Genomic DNA, 14424 nt, shown 5'->3' with positions numbered 1-14424 from the left:
CTATCACTCACCATTACTAATTATATCTATCACTCACCATTACTTATTATATCTATCACTCACCATTACTAATTATATCTATCACTCACCATTACTAATTTTATTTATTACTCATTTCAGGGTGACTCCGGGGGCCCCCTGGTCTGTAATGTGAATGGGGTTTGGTATCTTGCTGGCGTTGTGAGCTGGGGAGATGGATGTGCCAAGAGTAACCGCCCCGGAGCCTACACCTATGTCCCTTATTACTACAACTGGATCGTCACCAGTGAAGCCATAAATTCTGCGTCTTCATCCACCAGAGCAGCTGGACTATTGCTGGCCTGTCTATGGCTGACCGTGGGGCTGGACATGGAGGCGGCGCTGCCCTAGATGCCAGTGTTAGAGGAGACCCTGATCTGTATGGACTGTTTACAGCTTCTTCCTTATTTAACCCTTTACATGTGACTGATCTGTCAGGGAACAAGCCTCACATTGTGGTTTCTTATATTGTATTTTATACTTTCTGTTGTGAATACAGATTAATCTTTAAGATTAAAAAAAAAAAATGTTGTTTCCCTTTAACATCAGATAAAACAGGTAAGCAAAAGTCTTGTATGCATAAACCTCTACGTTATATTGTAATAATAGTCCACGGTGCATGATCTGTAAGTGTAATATAACAGAGTACTTCCTATCAGTTCTAGACCCCATATCAGCTGGGACAGGCACTGAGATTTTAGAACAGATTCCATATAACCTCATATTAAGAACTATACCCCTTAAACGGGTACTCTGGTGCGTTCTCTCCAGTCTGACACAGTGCTCTCTGCTGCCACCTCTGTCCATGTCAGGAACTGACCAGAGCAGGAGAGGTTTTCTATGGGATTTGCTGCTGCTCTGGACAGTTCCTGACATGGACAGAGGTGGCAGCAGAGAGCACTGTGTCAGACTGGAAAGAATACACCACTTCCATACAGCTGGAGATTTTTATAAAAATAAATTAGAAATTAATATGACTTTCTGAAACCAGTTGATTCGAAAGAAAAAGATTTTCACCGGAGTACCCCTTTAAAGGAGTATTCCCATAACAACATTTAGGGCTTATCCACAGGTTAGATGGCTTACCTATAGAACCCGCACTATCTTTAGAACAAGAGTGATGTCCCACTACGTGTTTTCTTTCTCTTCTTATACCTAGTTGAGGGTACGTTCAGACGTACCAGATCCGCAGCGGATTTTGTCTAAATAACTGAACACAGCATCAAATCTGCACCATGAAATCTGCTGCAGATCTGCTGCGAATCCTGTACTTGTGAACACACCCTAAAAGTGTATTACAGAAGGCCGCTGTTCCTTACTCCAACCACTAGATGTCACACTAGATGTTACAGCACAGCTGCAGAGCACCCAGGTTCTGCTATACACACATTTTTCCCTCTCTTGTAACAACTACCCTTTAATTTGTGTAGTTAGTTGGGGCCTAGCTACAGGCCAGTCAGAACGTGTATATGGTTTGTTCCTGCAACCAGAAACCCAATCACTAGGAGTTGTTAGACCAGACCTCTAGGGAAGCCGGAGGCAAGGGAGTCTCACCTCTTGCCTACACCATGGATTTTACTTGAAACACAGGACATTCGACCACCTTAGAGAAAAGGGACGGATTATCAAGACGGGACCTGCACTAGAGCACAGTACCAGCAAGGTACCACGTAGGAAGGACACCCAGAGCAGAGACCTGGGACTCGTACTACCCCAGAGGACGGGTCACCCGACACTGAGGGGCGGAAGGCAAATAGGGGAGATAACTGAGACTCATCCATACATGACTTCCAGGATTTCTTCAAACACTATAGAGAAACTTCACCACATCCCAGCAGAGTACATAGTACATTAGGCAAGGACCCTCCTATCTGGTCCCTGACATCTGTTACTGTATTTCTACTATCAACCTGTTTGACTGTTACTGTTGATTTATGCTATAAGTACTTGAGCACTGTTTGTGACTATTTTTTAAACCTTTTATAAGTAAAGTTTAGACATTTCTTAAAGTTGTACTCTGTCATCTCGGCAGCCACACTTGCACTCACACCTCACCCCTCACACCTGTGGGTGTTACCACTCCTGGCCACTGTGACAAGTTGCCTCCAAAACACCAGAGGCCACCAGCAGGCCCAATATCTGTACCAGCAACCCGGGCCACCACACAAGTACTCCCCCAGTGGTGCTCAGTGGGGGGGGGGGGCTTGTTCTTGAGATAGCGGTGTGTCCTAGATGTAGATGTAATTTTCCTAGGGGGAAGCTACAAACATCAGGAAAACAGACAAGCTTCACACATGCGTCGTCCTTGGATCAGATTTGAACTCAGGTCCCCAGAGCTTCCAGAGAACAATGCTAAGCTATGCCATGGGTGCATGTGTGATGGTGGACAGAGGGTTGAATGCCCGGGTGAGTTGCCGATTTCCGCTAGATTTTAAGGAGTGTGGCACAAGGAACCAGACACAGAAAGGTGACCCAGTCAAGTGCACCTTCAATGATGGATTCCTTCTTCTGGATAAGAGAGGCCCAGACGTAAAACAATTCAATAAAAAGTGGAACTTGCTGGAGCCCTTAAAGGGACTAAACATGTTTGCATGGAGTTTATCAGTCCAAAACATTGTAGGGACAAGGACCAATGTGGGTGATGGCAATGTCTATACAACACTGCAAAATAAGTTGTCGCTATATAAATAATGGAATTAAAGGGGTACTCAGGCCATGGAAACATTTTAGATATTTCTCTGTTCCATAGAAATAATAGAATGCTCTTCTTACCATTATGCACTCCCCCGGTGTTCTCCTGTGATGTGTCTGGGTCCTCTGTTGAATGTTTCCGCCATCTATTCCGAGAAGTTGTTCTCTCTGTGGTGACGGACACTTTTCAAAAAGATTCATCTGAATCAGCAGGCAGGAGGCAGGGGGCAGGAGGCCCCCCATATACACCGGGCAGGAGTACACTGTATGTCGTGCCATTGATTCACACAGAGTATCCAACCCAATAAATGTGCACATCTACTGGATGGTAACACGGCCTACACCACATTCACTGTCAGACCCTCCAGTGCACCATCATAATGGGTGGTGTAAGAACCAAAACCGATGAACACTATGAACACTATGAACCTGATGGACACTATGGACACTATGACCCTGATGAACACTATGGACACTATGACCCTGATGAACACTATGAACACTATGAACCTGATGGACACTATGAACCTGATGGACACTATGGACACTATGACCCTGATGAACACTATGGACACTATGACCCTGATGAACACTATGAACACTATGAACCTGATGGACACTATGGACACTATGACCCTGATGAACACTATGGACCCTATGACCCTGATGAACACTATGGACACTATGACCCTGATGAACACTATGAACACTATGAACCTGATGGACACTATGGACACTATGACCCTGATGAACACTATGGACACTATGAACCTGATGGACACTATGGACACTATGACCCTGATGAACACTATGGACACTATGAACCTGATGAACACTATGGACACTATGAACCTGATGAACACTATGGACACTATGAACACAGGGTCCGTACAATACAATCAGTTTAATCATCGATATACAAAGGTTTACAGTAATATATATTGTCATCCATAATGTTACTAATGATCAATGATTTCCTCTCCTCCAGTGTAGGACATTCCTCATACATTTACAATATAAAAGGTAGATGATACCCTGGGGGCAATAGAGTCTGACCAGCCCACCCCGATATTCCTAGGGACACATTGTCAAGAACCCATAGGTTTTTATTGAAATTATTGAATAGACTCTCCGGGACCCTGTATAATGTAGGACGACTCCATATCACATACACTTAATCTCTGAAACCCTTAGGCACATTGAATCTTCTCCATTCTGTAGGGATTCTATGGTGAGACAATGGACCATGATGAAGACTGGACCATGAACTCTTCCATAGAAAGCCTTGATTGCTGTCACCCCGATGAGAAGCTACAGATGTCGGAGCACCGAGGCCGCTATGAGGAGGAGTGTCAGTACAGAGCACGATATGCTCATGTTTCCGCTGCTTTTTGTGATAGATTGTGGGACATTGACCCCACTTGGGATGTTGATCGCACTTTGGCTATTGGTCAGGCTTTGGAAGTTCAGCTCTGGTATATTGTACTGGATCCAGGACTGATAGGCGGATACCATGGTGTACACTCCAGGACGGTTGGGTTTGGCACATTTTCTCCCCAGCTTACAATACCAGCTTGGTACCAGACACCATTGACCTTACACACGAGAGGACCTCCGGAATCTCCCTGAAAGACAAAATTAGTAGTTTTAGTTGGAAACAGTGAACATGGACATCATGGGGTAATCTCTTCAGATGGCATGAAGCTATTTCTAATATTTCTATTAAAGGGATTCATCTATCAGAAAGTTTATAATTCTGGACTCAGATCCCTCCACAACCTCAGGAGATGTCTGTACCTTAAAGGAATCCTTTATATTAAAGAGACCCCTTGTTCTTTTAAGACTAGAGAGCTGGGCTACCACTCACTGGTTTACCACACTCTAATCTCTTTCCTCATTTCTTTTTGTACTTGTCATTGCCCCTGTCTGTCCAGGCCACATTTACTATGTATTCGGAAAGTCTTACGACCCTTTCACATATTTCTTATTTTGTTATATTGAACCCTGTACAATATATCATCATTCTTCACTTGATACCACCTAATGAGAATGTGAAAACAGAATCTCATGAAGATTAGTATTCAGAGCCTTTGCTATATTACTTGATATTTGGCTCTGGGAATCCCATTTCTCTGAGATGTTTCTGCACTTTGGTTGGCGTCACTGGTGGTAAATTCTTCTGACTGGACGAGATGTGGAGAGATTCCGCCCTGTCTAATAAGGTCTCACAGCTAACATTGCATTAGAGCAAACATCGAGCATTGAGAAGGAAAGAGCTTCCTGTAAAGCTCAGAGACAGGACGGTTTGGAGGAGGAAAGAGCTGCCTGTAGAGCTCAGAGACAGGACGGTGTGGAAGAGGAAAGAGCTGCCTGTAGAGCTCAGAGACAGGACTGTGTGGGGGAGGAAAGAACTGCCTGTAGAGCTCAGAGACAGGACTGTGTGGAGGAGGAAAGAGCTGCCTGTAGAGCTCAGAGACAGGACTGTGTGGGGAAGGAAAGAGCTGCCAGTAGAGCTCAGAGACAGGACTGTGTGGAGGAGGAAAGAGCTGCCTGTAGAGCTCAGAGACAGGACTGTGTGGAGGAGGAAAGAGCTGTCTGTAGAGCTCAGAGACAGGACTGTGTGGAGGAGGAAAGAGCTGCCTGTAGAGCTCAGAGACAGGACTGTGTGGAGGAGGAAAGAGCTGCCTGTAGAGCTCAGAGACAGGACTGTATGGAGGAGAAAAGAGCTGCCTGTAGAGCTCAGAGACAGGACGGTGTGGAAGAGGAAAGAGCTGCCTGTAGAGCTCAGAGACAGGACTGTATGGAGGAGAAAAGAGCTGCCTGTAGAGCTCAGAGACAGGACGGTGTGGAAGAGGAAAGAGCTGCCTGTAGAGCTCAGAGACAGCACTGTGTGGAGGAGGAAAGAGCTGTCTGTAGAGCTCAGAGACAGGACTGTGTGGAGGAGGAAAGAGCTGCCTGTAGAGCTCAGATAAGGCTGTGTGGGGGAGGAAAGAGCTGCCTGTAGGGCTCAGAGACAGGACTGTGTGGAGGAGGAAAGAGCTGCCTGTAGAGCTCAGAGACAGGACTGTGTGGAGGAGGAAAGAGCTGCCTGTAGGGAGCAGAGACAGGACTGTGTGGAGTAGGAAAGAGCTGCCTGTAGGGAGCAGAGACAGGACTGTGTGGGGGAGGAAAGAGCTGCCTGTAGAGCTCAGAGACAGGACTGTGTGGAGGAGGAAAGAGCTGCCTGTAGAGCTCAGAGACAGTACTGTGTGGAAGAGGAAAGAGCTTCCTGTAGAGCTCAGAGACAGCACTGTGTGGAGGAGGAAAGAGCTGTCTGTAGAGCTCAGAGACAGGACTGTGTGGAGTAGGAAAGAGCTGCCTGTAGGGAGCAGAGACAGGACTGTGTGGAGGAGGAAAGAGCTGCCTGTAGAGCTCAGAGACAGGACTATATAAAGTACTCTTCATAGGGCGCACACAAAACTAGTTGATTAGAGGAGAAGAACCCAATGGTCACTCTGGCTAAGCTTGCACAATCCAGTGTAAAGATGGGAGAGCTTTTACTGCAGCCTCCACCAATCTTTATGGTCAGTAAGAAGCCGCTTCTCAGTATCAGACACATGAAAGCCGACGGGAGTTTACATAAAAAGGAATGGTTGTTGACCTTTGAGAGATAAACCAAGACATCATCACATGGTTTTCAATGTCAGTGAATCTAGCAACATTGCCCCCTGGGAAAATAGATATGCAAATAAACTGTGACACACTTACATTGAAAAACTTGTGATGTTACCTGTAATGGTGCCTTCTTTACATGGGAGCTTACATAGAAGCAGCTAAAGGATCTCAGACTGTGAGGAACAAGATTCTCTGCTCTGAGGAAACTAAGATTGAACTTTATGGCCTAAACTTTAACCACTATGCCTGGAGGAACCCTGTCCTATTCCGTCTCTATAGTGAAGCATGATGAGAGTGGATCATTCTGTGGAGGCCACAGGCCCTAATGCGACAATGACCCTAGGCACACAACCAGGACAACAGCTTAGGGACAAATCTGTGGCCTGAAGAGCCCCCTAAACCCAAGGGAGAGACCAGACAATGTTTATTCGAGGATTTACCCCTTTAATATAAATTATAGTAAGTATAATCGTTCCTCGTGGCGACTCACCTGACAGGAGTCTTTCCCTCCTGCGACATATCCAGCACAAATCATGTCGCTATAGACTAAGGTAACAGAACTGCTGGTCAATGAGTTTATGTGATACATGGAGTTACACGTCTGGTAGTCGATCAGTGGGACCATCACCTGCTGAAGAGTCTTCGGGGACGGCAGAATTACTGAGAAGATGAGCAATCACATTATTCAGTTACAAGATTTAGTCACGTTCCATTCTCAGCAACAAATCATGGAGGGTTGGGGGGCAAAGCTGTGGCCCCCACCATGACCGGAACAGCTATGAAAGAGGATGTACTAAGACTCACTTACGGTTTGTGGACCCCTTTAATCATGTATAAACCTATCCTATTATCCATTCTGCCCTTAAAATCTGAGGAAGAGATATTAACCTCGAAATGCGTCAATAATAATAACAAAACTGAATGAATAAACTGATTAGTAGGAAGAAGACGAACAGTTTTTTTTTTTTTCTTTGTTTGACATTAGCAGCGGTTCAAACCACCTATCTTAGCCCTAAAATAGGGTTAATTGTATGAGTTGGTAGCATGTGAATGTTGTTATATTTTGTTTTTGATTTTTTTCTGTTACTGGAAATAACCGAGACATGAGAAGGAAAACAAATTGGAAGTAACTTGTAACTTGAATTTATGATATATATATATATATATATATATATATATATATATATATATATATATATTTTTTTTTTTTTTTTTTCTTATCTATGTGCTGCTTAACATATCTGATATCTTGTGTTATTTACGGTTGTATGTGCTGGAAATTAAATAAAAATTATATATATAAAAAAAAAAGAAATGCGTCATTGCGTTGGACTACGAGTTGTACTGGACTGCGAATAAAATATTGAATAAAATATATACAGCCTGGGCAGATGGTCACTTGTTTTTACAGTAAGATTCAAAGATATAACCACCTCACAGGATAGAAAATAACTAGCTGACCACTGGGGTCCCCCCCCCCCCCGGCATTGATCTCAAACTAAGAGGTCCTTTCTCCCCAAGTGATTGGAGTGGTAGTGTGCATGCTTGGCCACCACTCTATTCATTCTCTATGGGACTGCTGAAGAGTTTTTTGGATGTCCTATAGCAAGTGAATGGAGTGTTGGCCGAGCGTGCCGAGCGTGGCCGAGTGTAGGAGCTTCTATTCCCCTCATCACTGGGAGGTCCTAATGGTCGGATTCCCTAGTACTTATGACCTATCCTGTGGATCAGCAAACCCCACTGAAAGGCTGGTTACCCCCTATCCTGTGAACAGGTGAAAGGTTTAAATCTTGGAGTAACCCCTTAAGTGTCCCTCTCCTCTCTCTGGAATAGGAGGGGTCAGGGCGTCAGGGTGTGTTGGGTTCTCTGTGGTCAGTAGAGGAATGGTGGAGGAGGACAGGCTCACTTCCCCGGCACCCTCACAAATATGATCAACTCTCACTACATTTTATTATTTCTACTCTTTCAGCTCATTACCTGGGATAGATTTTTTTAAGCCCTTAAGCCAAAACATTTTTTACATTTCTGGAAAATGTTTCCAAGAATATTTTTGTAAAATCAAAAGTAAAATAAACAATGTCAAATAAATTAACTATGAAACCGCAATGAGAAAATGATCATCTTGTATCATCAATGTAACCATCATCATCATTGATCTCATCATTGCCTGTAAGAGTAGTGAACTGACGGGGTCTTACATATGCACATCAGAAAAAAAATTGTCTAGTACACGATCCTGTACATAGCTTATCGATACATTTCGCCCAGAGAACCACTTTAGGTGGCCACCTTCACCTAGGACAATCTAGGTCATATGAAAAGAGATCACAGCATCAAGTAGCGTTTTGAAGGTCCTAACCAAGACCGCCTTCAGTCCACGATGAGACATCAGGATGGAACCACACAAACACATACACAAACACATACACATACACATACACAAACACAATGGTATCTGTCCCCAAATGGATTCCACATTGTGACATAAAGTGGTTGGTATTATCAATTGTAAGGATAACTATGGCAATCTAACATTATGATGGGGGAAGGGTTAAGACTTTCACTTACCGTTAAAGCTTATATCTCCCCAGCCGGTGACCCAGCAATCCATGCCAGAGGAATAGCTGGAGGAGGATGACGGCAGACAGATGGGCATGATGTAGTTGGTGAAGTTGGCGGGCACAGAGAGCTTCAGTAGAGCGATGTCCCCCACAACGCCCCCTGAACTTATATACCGGCCATTAATATAACCTAATTGCAGACTGAATAAGAATTCATTGGAATTGTTGAGTTGGAGTTTGTAGGTGCCCAGCAGCACAAAATAGTTTGAAAGGTTCCGATCACTGCGGAGAGAGAAAAATCATCAGATACAGAAAATACAAAAAGACGAGAAGTGTGTACAGAGGTGTGTGTGTGAGCTGACACTTACTTTCCGAAGCAATGGGCAGCGGTCAGTACCCACTGGGATGAGATCAGGGAGCCTCCGCATATGTGGTAGAAATTATCTTGCATGTAGTAAAGCAGGCTGACCTGCCATGGCCATGCTCCATTCGGAACATAAGTGCCACCAACTATACGCCCGGCAACCATTGGCGAGCCACAGACTGAGCTGGCATCTGCTGGGACTGGGCCAGCTGCAGGAAAATAGTCATACAGATTAGTAATAGAGGGGCCCAGTCCACAGCACTACATCTAGATTGGCCCAGTCCCCCAAAACTACACCTAGATGGAACTAGGCCATGAACATTACCTCTAGATGGGCCCAGGCCCCAATACTAAGTCTAAATGGGCCTAGGCACCCAACACTACATCAAGGTGGGCACAAGTCCCCAATACTACATCTAGGTGGGCACAAGTCCCCAATACTACATCTAGATGTGCCGAGGCCCCCAACACTAACTTTAAATGGGCCCAGATCCAGATCTAAATGGGCTTAAGCATCCAGGAAGGTCACTGTTCACAATGCAGAGATCAGTTCCTTCTTACTTACCTGGTATTGTCTATACAGTCACCATTAAGAGCAGCACATAGATTTGTCACATCTACAATTATATAGATTTATATATACCTCTACAGGGTCTTTAGATAATACTATATACTGGAGGTTTCACACAATTCCATAAGGAAGCATTGCTTCTAGGTGATATTTGGAATCTGCAATAGGATAATAAAATTGTTCTACCTCAAAGAGTCATATTAAAACTTATGCTGCCTAAAATGCTTACTAGCTGCTTCACAGCAGGATCACTGTAAGGTAACAATGCCCCTTGTGCCTCCATACAGTAACAATGTTCTCTGTGCCAATATTTAGTAATAATGACCCCCCTATATACAATACTATGCAGTACCCCCATATAGTAAAAGTGCCTCCTGCTGTGCCCTCTATATAGTAATAATGCCCCATGCTGTGCCCTCCATATAGCAATAATGTCCCCCTGTGCCTCTGTCTCCTGTTGTGCCCCCATAGAGTAATGATGTCCCCTGCTGTGCCTCCATATATTTATAATGCCTCTTGGTGGGCCTCCATATAGTAATAATGCATCCTACTGTTCCCTTCATGAAGGAATAATGTCTCCTGCTGTGCCCCCATATAGTAATAATGTCTCCTGCTGTGCCCCCATATAGTAATAATGTCCCCTGTTGTTCCCCATATAGTAATAATGTCCTCTGCTGTGCCTCATATAGTAATAATGCATTCTGCTGTGCCCCCATATAGTAATAATGTCTCCTGCTGTGCCCCCATATAGAAATAAAGTCTCCTGCTGTGCCCCCATATAGTAATAATGTCCCCTGCTGTGCCTCCATATAGTAGTAATATACCCTGCTGTGTCCACATATAGTAATAATGTTCCTTGCTGTGTACACATATAGTAGTAATATACCCTGCTGTGCCCCATATAGTAATAATGCCTTCTGCTGTGCCCCCATATAGTAATAATTTCCTCCGCTGTGTCTTCATATAGTAATAATGTCTTCTGCTGTGCCCTATATAGTAATAATGCTTCTTGCTGTGCCCCATATAGTATTAATGCCCCCTGCTGTGCCCCCATATAGTTATAATGTCTCCTGCTGTGCCCCCATATAGTAATAATGTCCCCTGATTTGCCTTCTATGTAGTAATAATGTCCCCTGCTGTGCCTCCATATAGTAGTAATATACCCTGCTGTGTCCACATATAGTAATAATGTCTCCTGCCGTGCCCCCATATAGTAATAATGTCTCCTGCTGTGCCCACATATAGTAATAATGTTCCCTGCTGTGCCCTGCATGTAGAAATAATATACCCTGCTGTGCCCTATACAGTAATAATGTCTCCTGCTGTGCCCCAGATAGTAATAATGTCCTCTGCCGTGCCCCATATAGTAATAATGCATTCTGCCGTGCCCTTATATAGTAATAATGTCTCCTGCTGTGGCCCTATATAGTAATAATGTCTCCTGCTGTGCCCTTCATGAAGGAATAATGTCTCCTGCTGTGCCCCATATACTAATAATGTCCCCTGCTGTGCCCTTATATATTAATAATGTCTCCTGGTGTTCCCCCTATAGTAATAATGTCTCCTGCTGTGCCCTCATATAGTAATGATGTCTCCTTCTGTGCCTCCTATATAGTAATAATGTCTCCTAATGTGCCCTCCATATAGGCATAATGTCCCCTGCTGTGCCCCATATAGTAATAATGCCTTTTGCTGTGCCAGATATAGTAATAATTGCTTCTGCTGTGCCCCCATATAGTAATAATGTCCTCCGCTGTGCCTTCATATAGTAATAATGTCCACTGCTGTGCCCTATATAGTAATAATGCTTCCTGCTGTGACCCATATTGTATTAATGCCCCCCAGCTGTGCCCTCATATAGTAATAATGACTCCTGCTGTGCCCCCATATAATAATAATACCTCCTGCTGTGCCCCCATATAATAATAATGCCTCATGTTATGCCCTCCATATAGTAATAATGTCCTCTGCTGTGCCCTCATATAGTAATAATGTCCCCTGCTGTGCCCTCTTATATAGTAATAATGCCTCCTGCTGTGCCCTCATATAGTAATAATGTCCCCTGCTGTGCCCTCTTATATAGTAATAATGCCTCCTGCTGTGCCCCTTATAGTAACAATACCTCCTGCTGTGCCCCCATATAGTAATAATGCCTCATGTTGTACCCTCCATATAGTAATAATGTATTCTGCTGTGCCCCCATATAATAATAATGTCCCCTGCTGTGCCCGATATAGTAACGTCTTCTGCTGTGCTCTTCATATAGTAATAATGTCCCCTGCTGTGCCCCCATATAGTAATAATGTCCCCTGCTGTGTCCGATATAGTAATAATGTCTCCTGATGTGCCTCCATATAGTAATAATGTCCCCTGCTGTGCCCCCATATAGTAATATTTTCTCCTGCTGTGCCCCCATATAATAATAATGCCTCATGTTGTGCCCTCCATATAGTAATAATGTCCTCTGCTGTGCCCTCATATAGTAATAATGTCCCCTGCTGTGCCCCCATATAGTAATATTTTCTCCTGCTGTGCCTCCATATAGTAATAATCTCCCCTGCTGTGCCTTCATATAGTAATAATGGCTCCTGCTGTGCCCCCATATAGTAATACTGTCTCCTACTGTGCTCTCCATATAGTAATAATGTCCCCTGCTGTGCCCCCATATTGTTATAATGTCTCCTCCTGCCACATTTTTTATGCTCCATAATGAGATTTGAGGTGGTGGGGGTGGGGGTAGAAATCTATATAATCCTATAATGTCCATCATTCCCATGAGTATTTAGAGTGGTCCCTCACTATTAGGTGAAGCCTCTTGGCAGTGATTTGGCCTCCAGTCTTCTTGGCTATGAGTCCTCAATGTGGACACCTGGATTTGGGAGTGTTTGGCCATTCTTCTGTCAGGTTTGATAATGTCAGATCTCTCCAGAGATGCTACATTGGGGTCTGGCCGGGCCACTCAAGGAGATGTTAAAGTGAAGATCAGAGCAGTGGACACTACATGAACCCTTATAGAGGACATAACATATAGGGGAAGGAGGATCCTACAGCTAATGTCTGACAGTGAGATCTATAATCAATCATGTTACTTACATGACTTAAGGTATTGCTGAGTCCCTTCGTCTATCCCCTACCGACCACTACCCCCCCACTAAAACCCCGTATACCACACACCCCCTCCCCCCTTTCGCCCATTAATTGAGGACACCTCCTTTAACGTTGGAAAAATTGGCCATAACAGCCTCTTTATTAAAAGTGCTTCCAATAATTAACAAACATAAAAAATAAATAACAATAATAACCATAACATTAGTTAACCCATTATGACTAGGGAGGTCTGGCAGAGCACCCTGCAGCAGCACCAGTATTCCTGGCTATCCCCCCAGCCGCACCGCGCCGACTCAGGGGCTGACAAATCTGTCATCTGGCACTGCACCATTTCCCATCCACAAGCCACCAAACAAGCGGGGAGTATCATCCCTCTTATGGGTCCCCATCCAAATTACCACCTTAACGTGCCCTGCAAGACCTCCCTATCGCCATACGATCAGGCGTGACCCCTTACGCCTGAGAGTCCCGCCACACCTGCAGCGCCTTCTCGATACCCTCCTGAAGCCCCAAGCACCAGATGTCTGTGCCCACCCCATTAAGATGAACCCCATCATCCAGCATATGGCCAGGAGCAGGAGTTTCCAAATACCTATGTCGCACAGCAATCCCCCCATTCCGAACTATAAAACTAGACACGGCCCTGTTAACCTTGCGCCTGGCCCTGTTTATGCAGTCCACGGATCTGGCATAACGCCAATTCAGCCGGGCCACAATTTCCGACCAGACTACCACAATGCCAGGAAACAATGACCAGAGGCGGAGGACATCAAACTTAATGTCCCTAATCAATTCCCGTGACGACCTCACACCCAGGTCATTGCCCCCGACATGAATCACCAACACATCTGGAGAGCGATCCATCCTCGAATAAAAATGGACCTCCGGCAGTAGCCCGCTCCACAACAGTCCCCCTATACCTATCCATCTAATGACGGCCTCACTTCTCTTGAAGCCCAGCTGCCGGCCGTCAGGCCTAACGTCGGCTCTCCGAGCTCCCCTCCGCACATACGAGTGGCCCACTATCCACACGAGGCCCGCACCGTCAGCTAAAAGGAGGGGGGGGAAACGCAAACAAAACAACACAGTAAGGAGAAAGTCACCACCATGCAAAACCACAACCCACACCAAAAGTAGGGAAAGGACAGGAAAGACAACAATCATGCACACACCAAGTCAGGCCGCACATAGAGTCGATACCGCCTGGATTCCCAGCGCCCGATACGCATCACCACCTCCTCAGGCAGATTCCACCTGGCCGCCTCCGTGGCAGCCCCAATCCTAAAGGAATGAGAATTAAACTCCGACACAGGAAGATTCAAACATTGCAACAATCTCCTAAAAATAGCCACAAACTGAAACCGCGAAAGGGACCTCCCGTCCCGATGCACCAACAAAGGACCCCCAACCATGGCCCGAACACCCAAAAAACTAGCCACACAACGAACCGGACAAGC

General features: G+C 45.0%; 1 protein-coding gene and 1 pseudogene across 1 annotated transcript in view; one reads left to right on the top strand and one right to left on the bottom strand.

Annotated features, from left to right (window-relative positions):
• Positions 1-810, top strand: part of LOC138801645 (serine protease 33-like) — a 52447-nt gene extending 51637 nt beyond the window's left edge. The window contains exon 5 of the mRNA XM_069984685.1: positions 121-810. Coding sequence (XP_069840786.1) covers positions 121-369 — 249 coding nt within the window. The 3' untranslated portion in view covers positions 370-810. The remainder of the gene's footprint in view (positions 1-120) is intronic.
• Positions 811-4020: 3210 nt separating this feature from the next.
• On the bottom strand, positions 4021-12752 carry LOC138801884 (serine protease 27-like; annotated as a pseudogene).
• Between the last annotated feature and the right edge of the window lie 1672 nt (positions 12753-14424).

The sequence above is a fragment of the Dendropsophus ebraccatus genome, chromosome 9, assembly GCF_027789765.1.
Source record: "Dendropsophus ebraccatus isolate aDenEbr1 chromosome 9, aDenEbr1.pat, whole genome shotgun sequence".
NCBI lineage: Eukaryota > Metazoa > Chordata > Amphibia > Anura > Hylidae > Dendropsophus > Dendropsophus ebraccatus.
The sequence above is the reverse complement of the archived record's forward strand: the minus strand, read 5'-3'. Positions and strand labels throughout refer to the sequence as shown.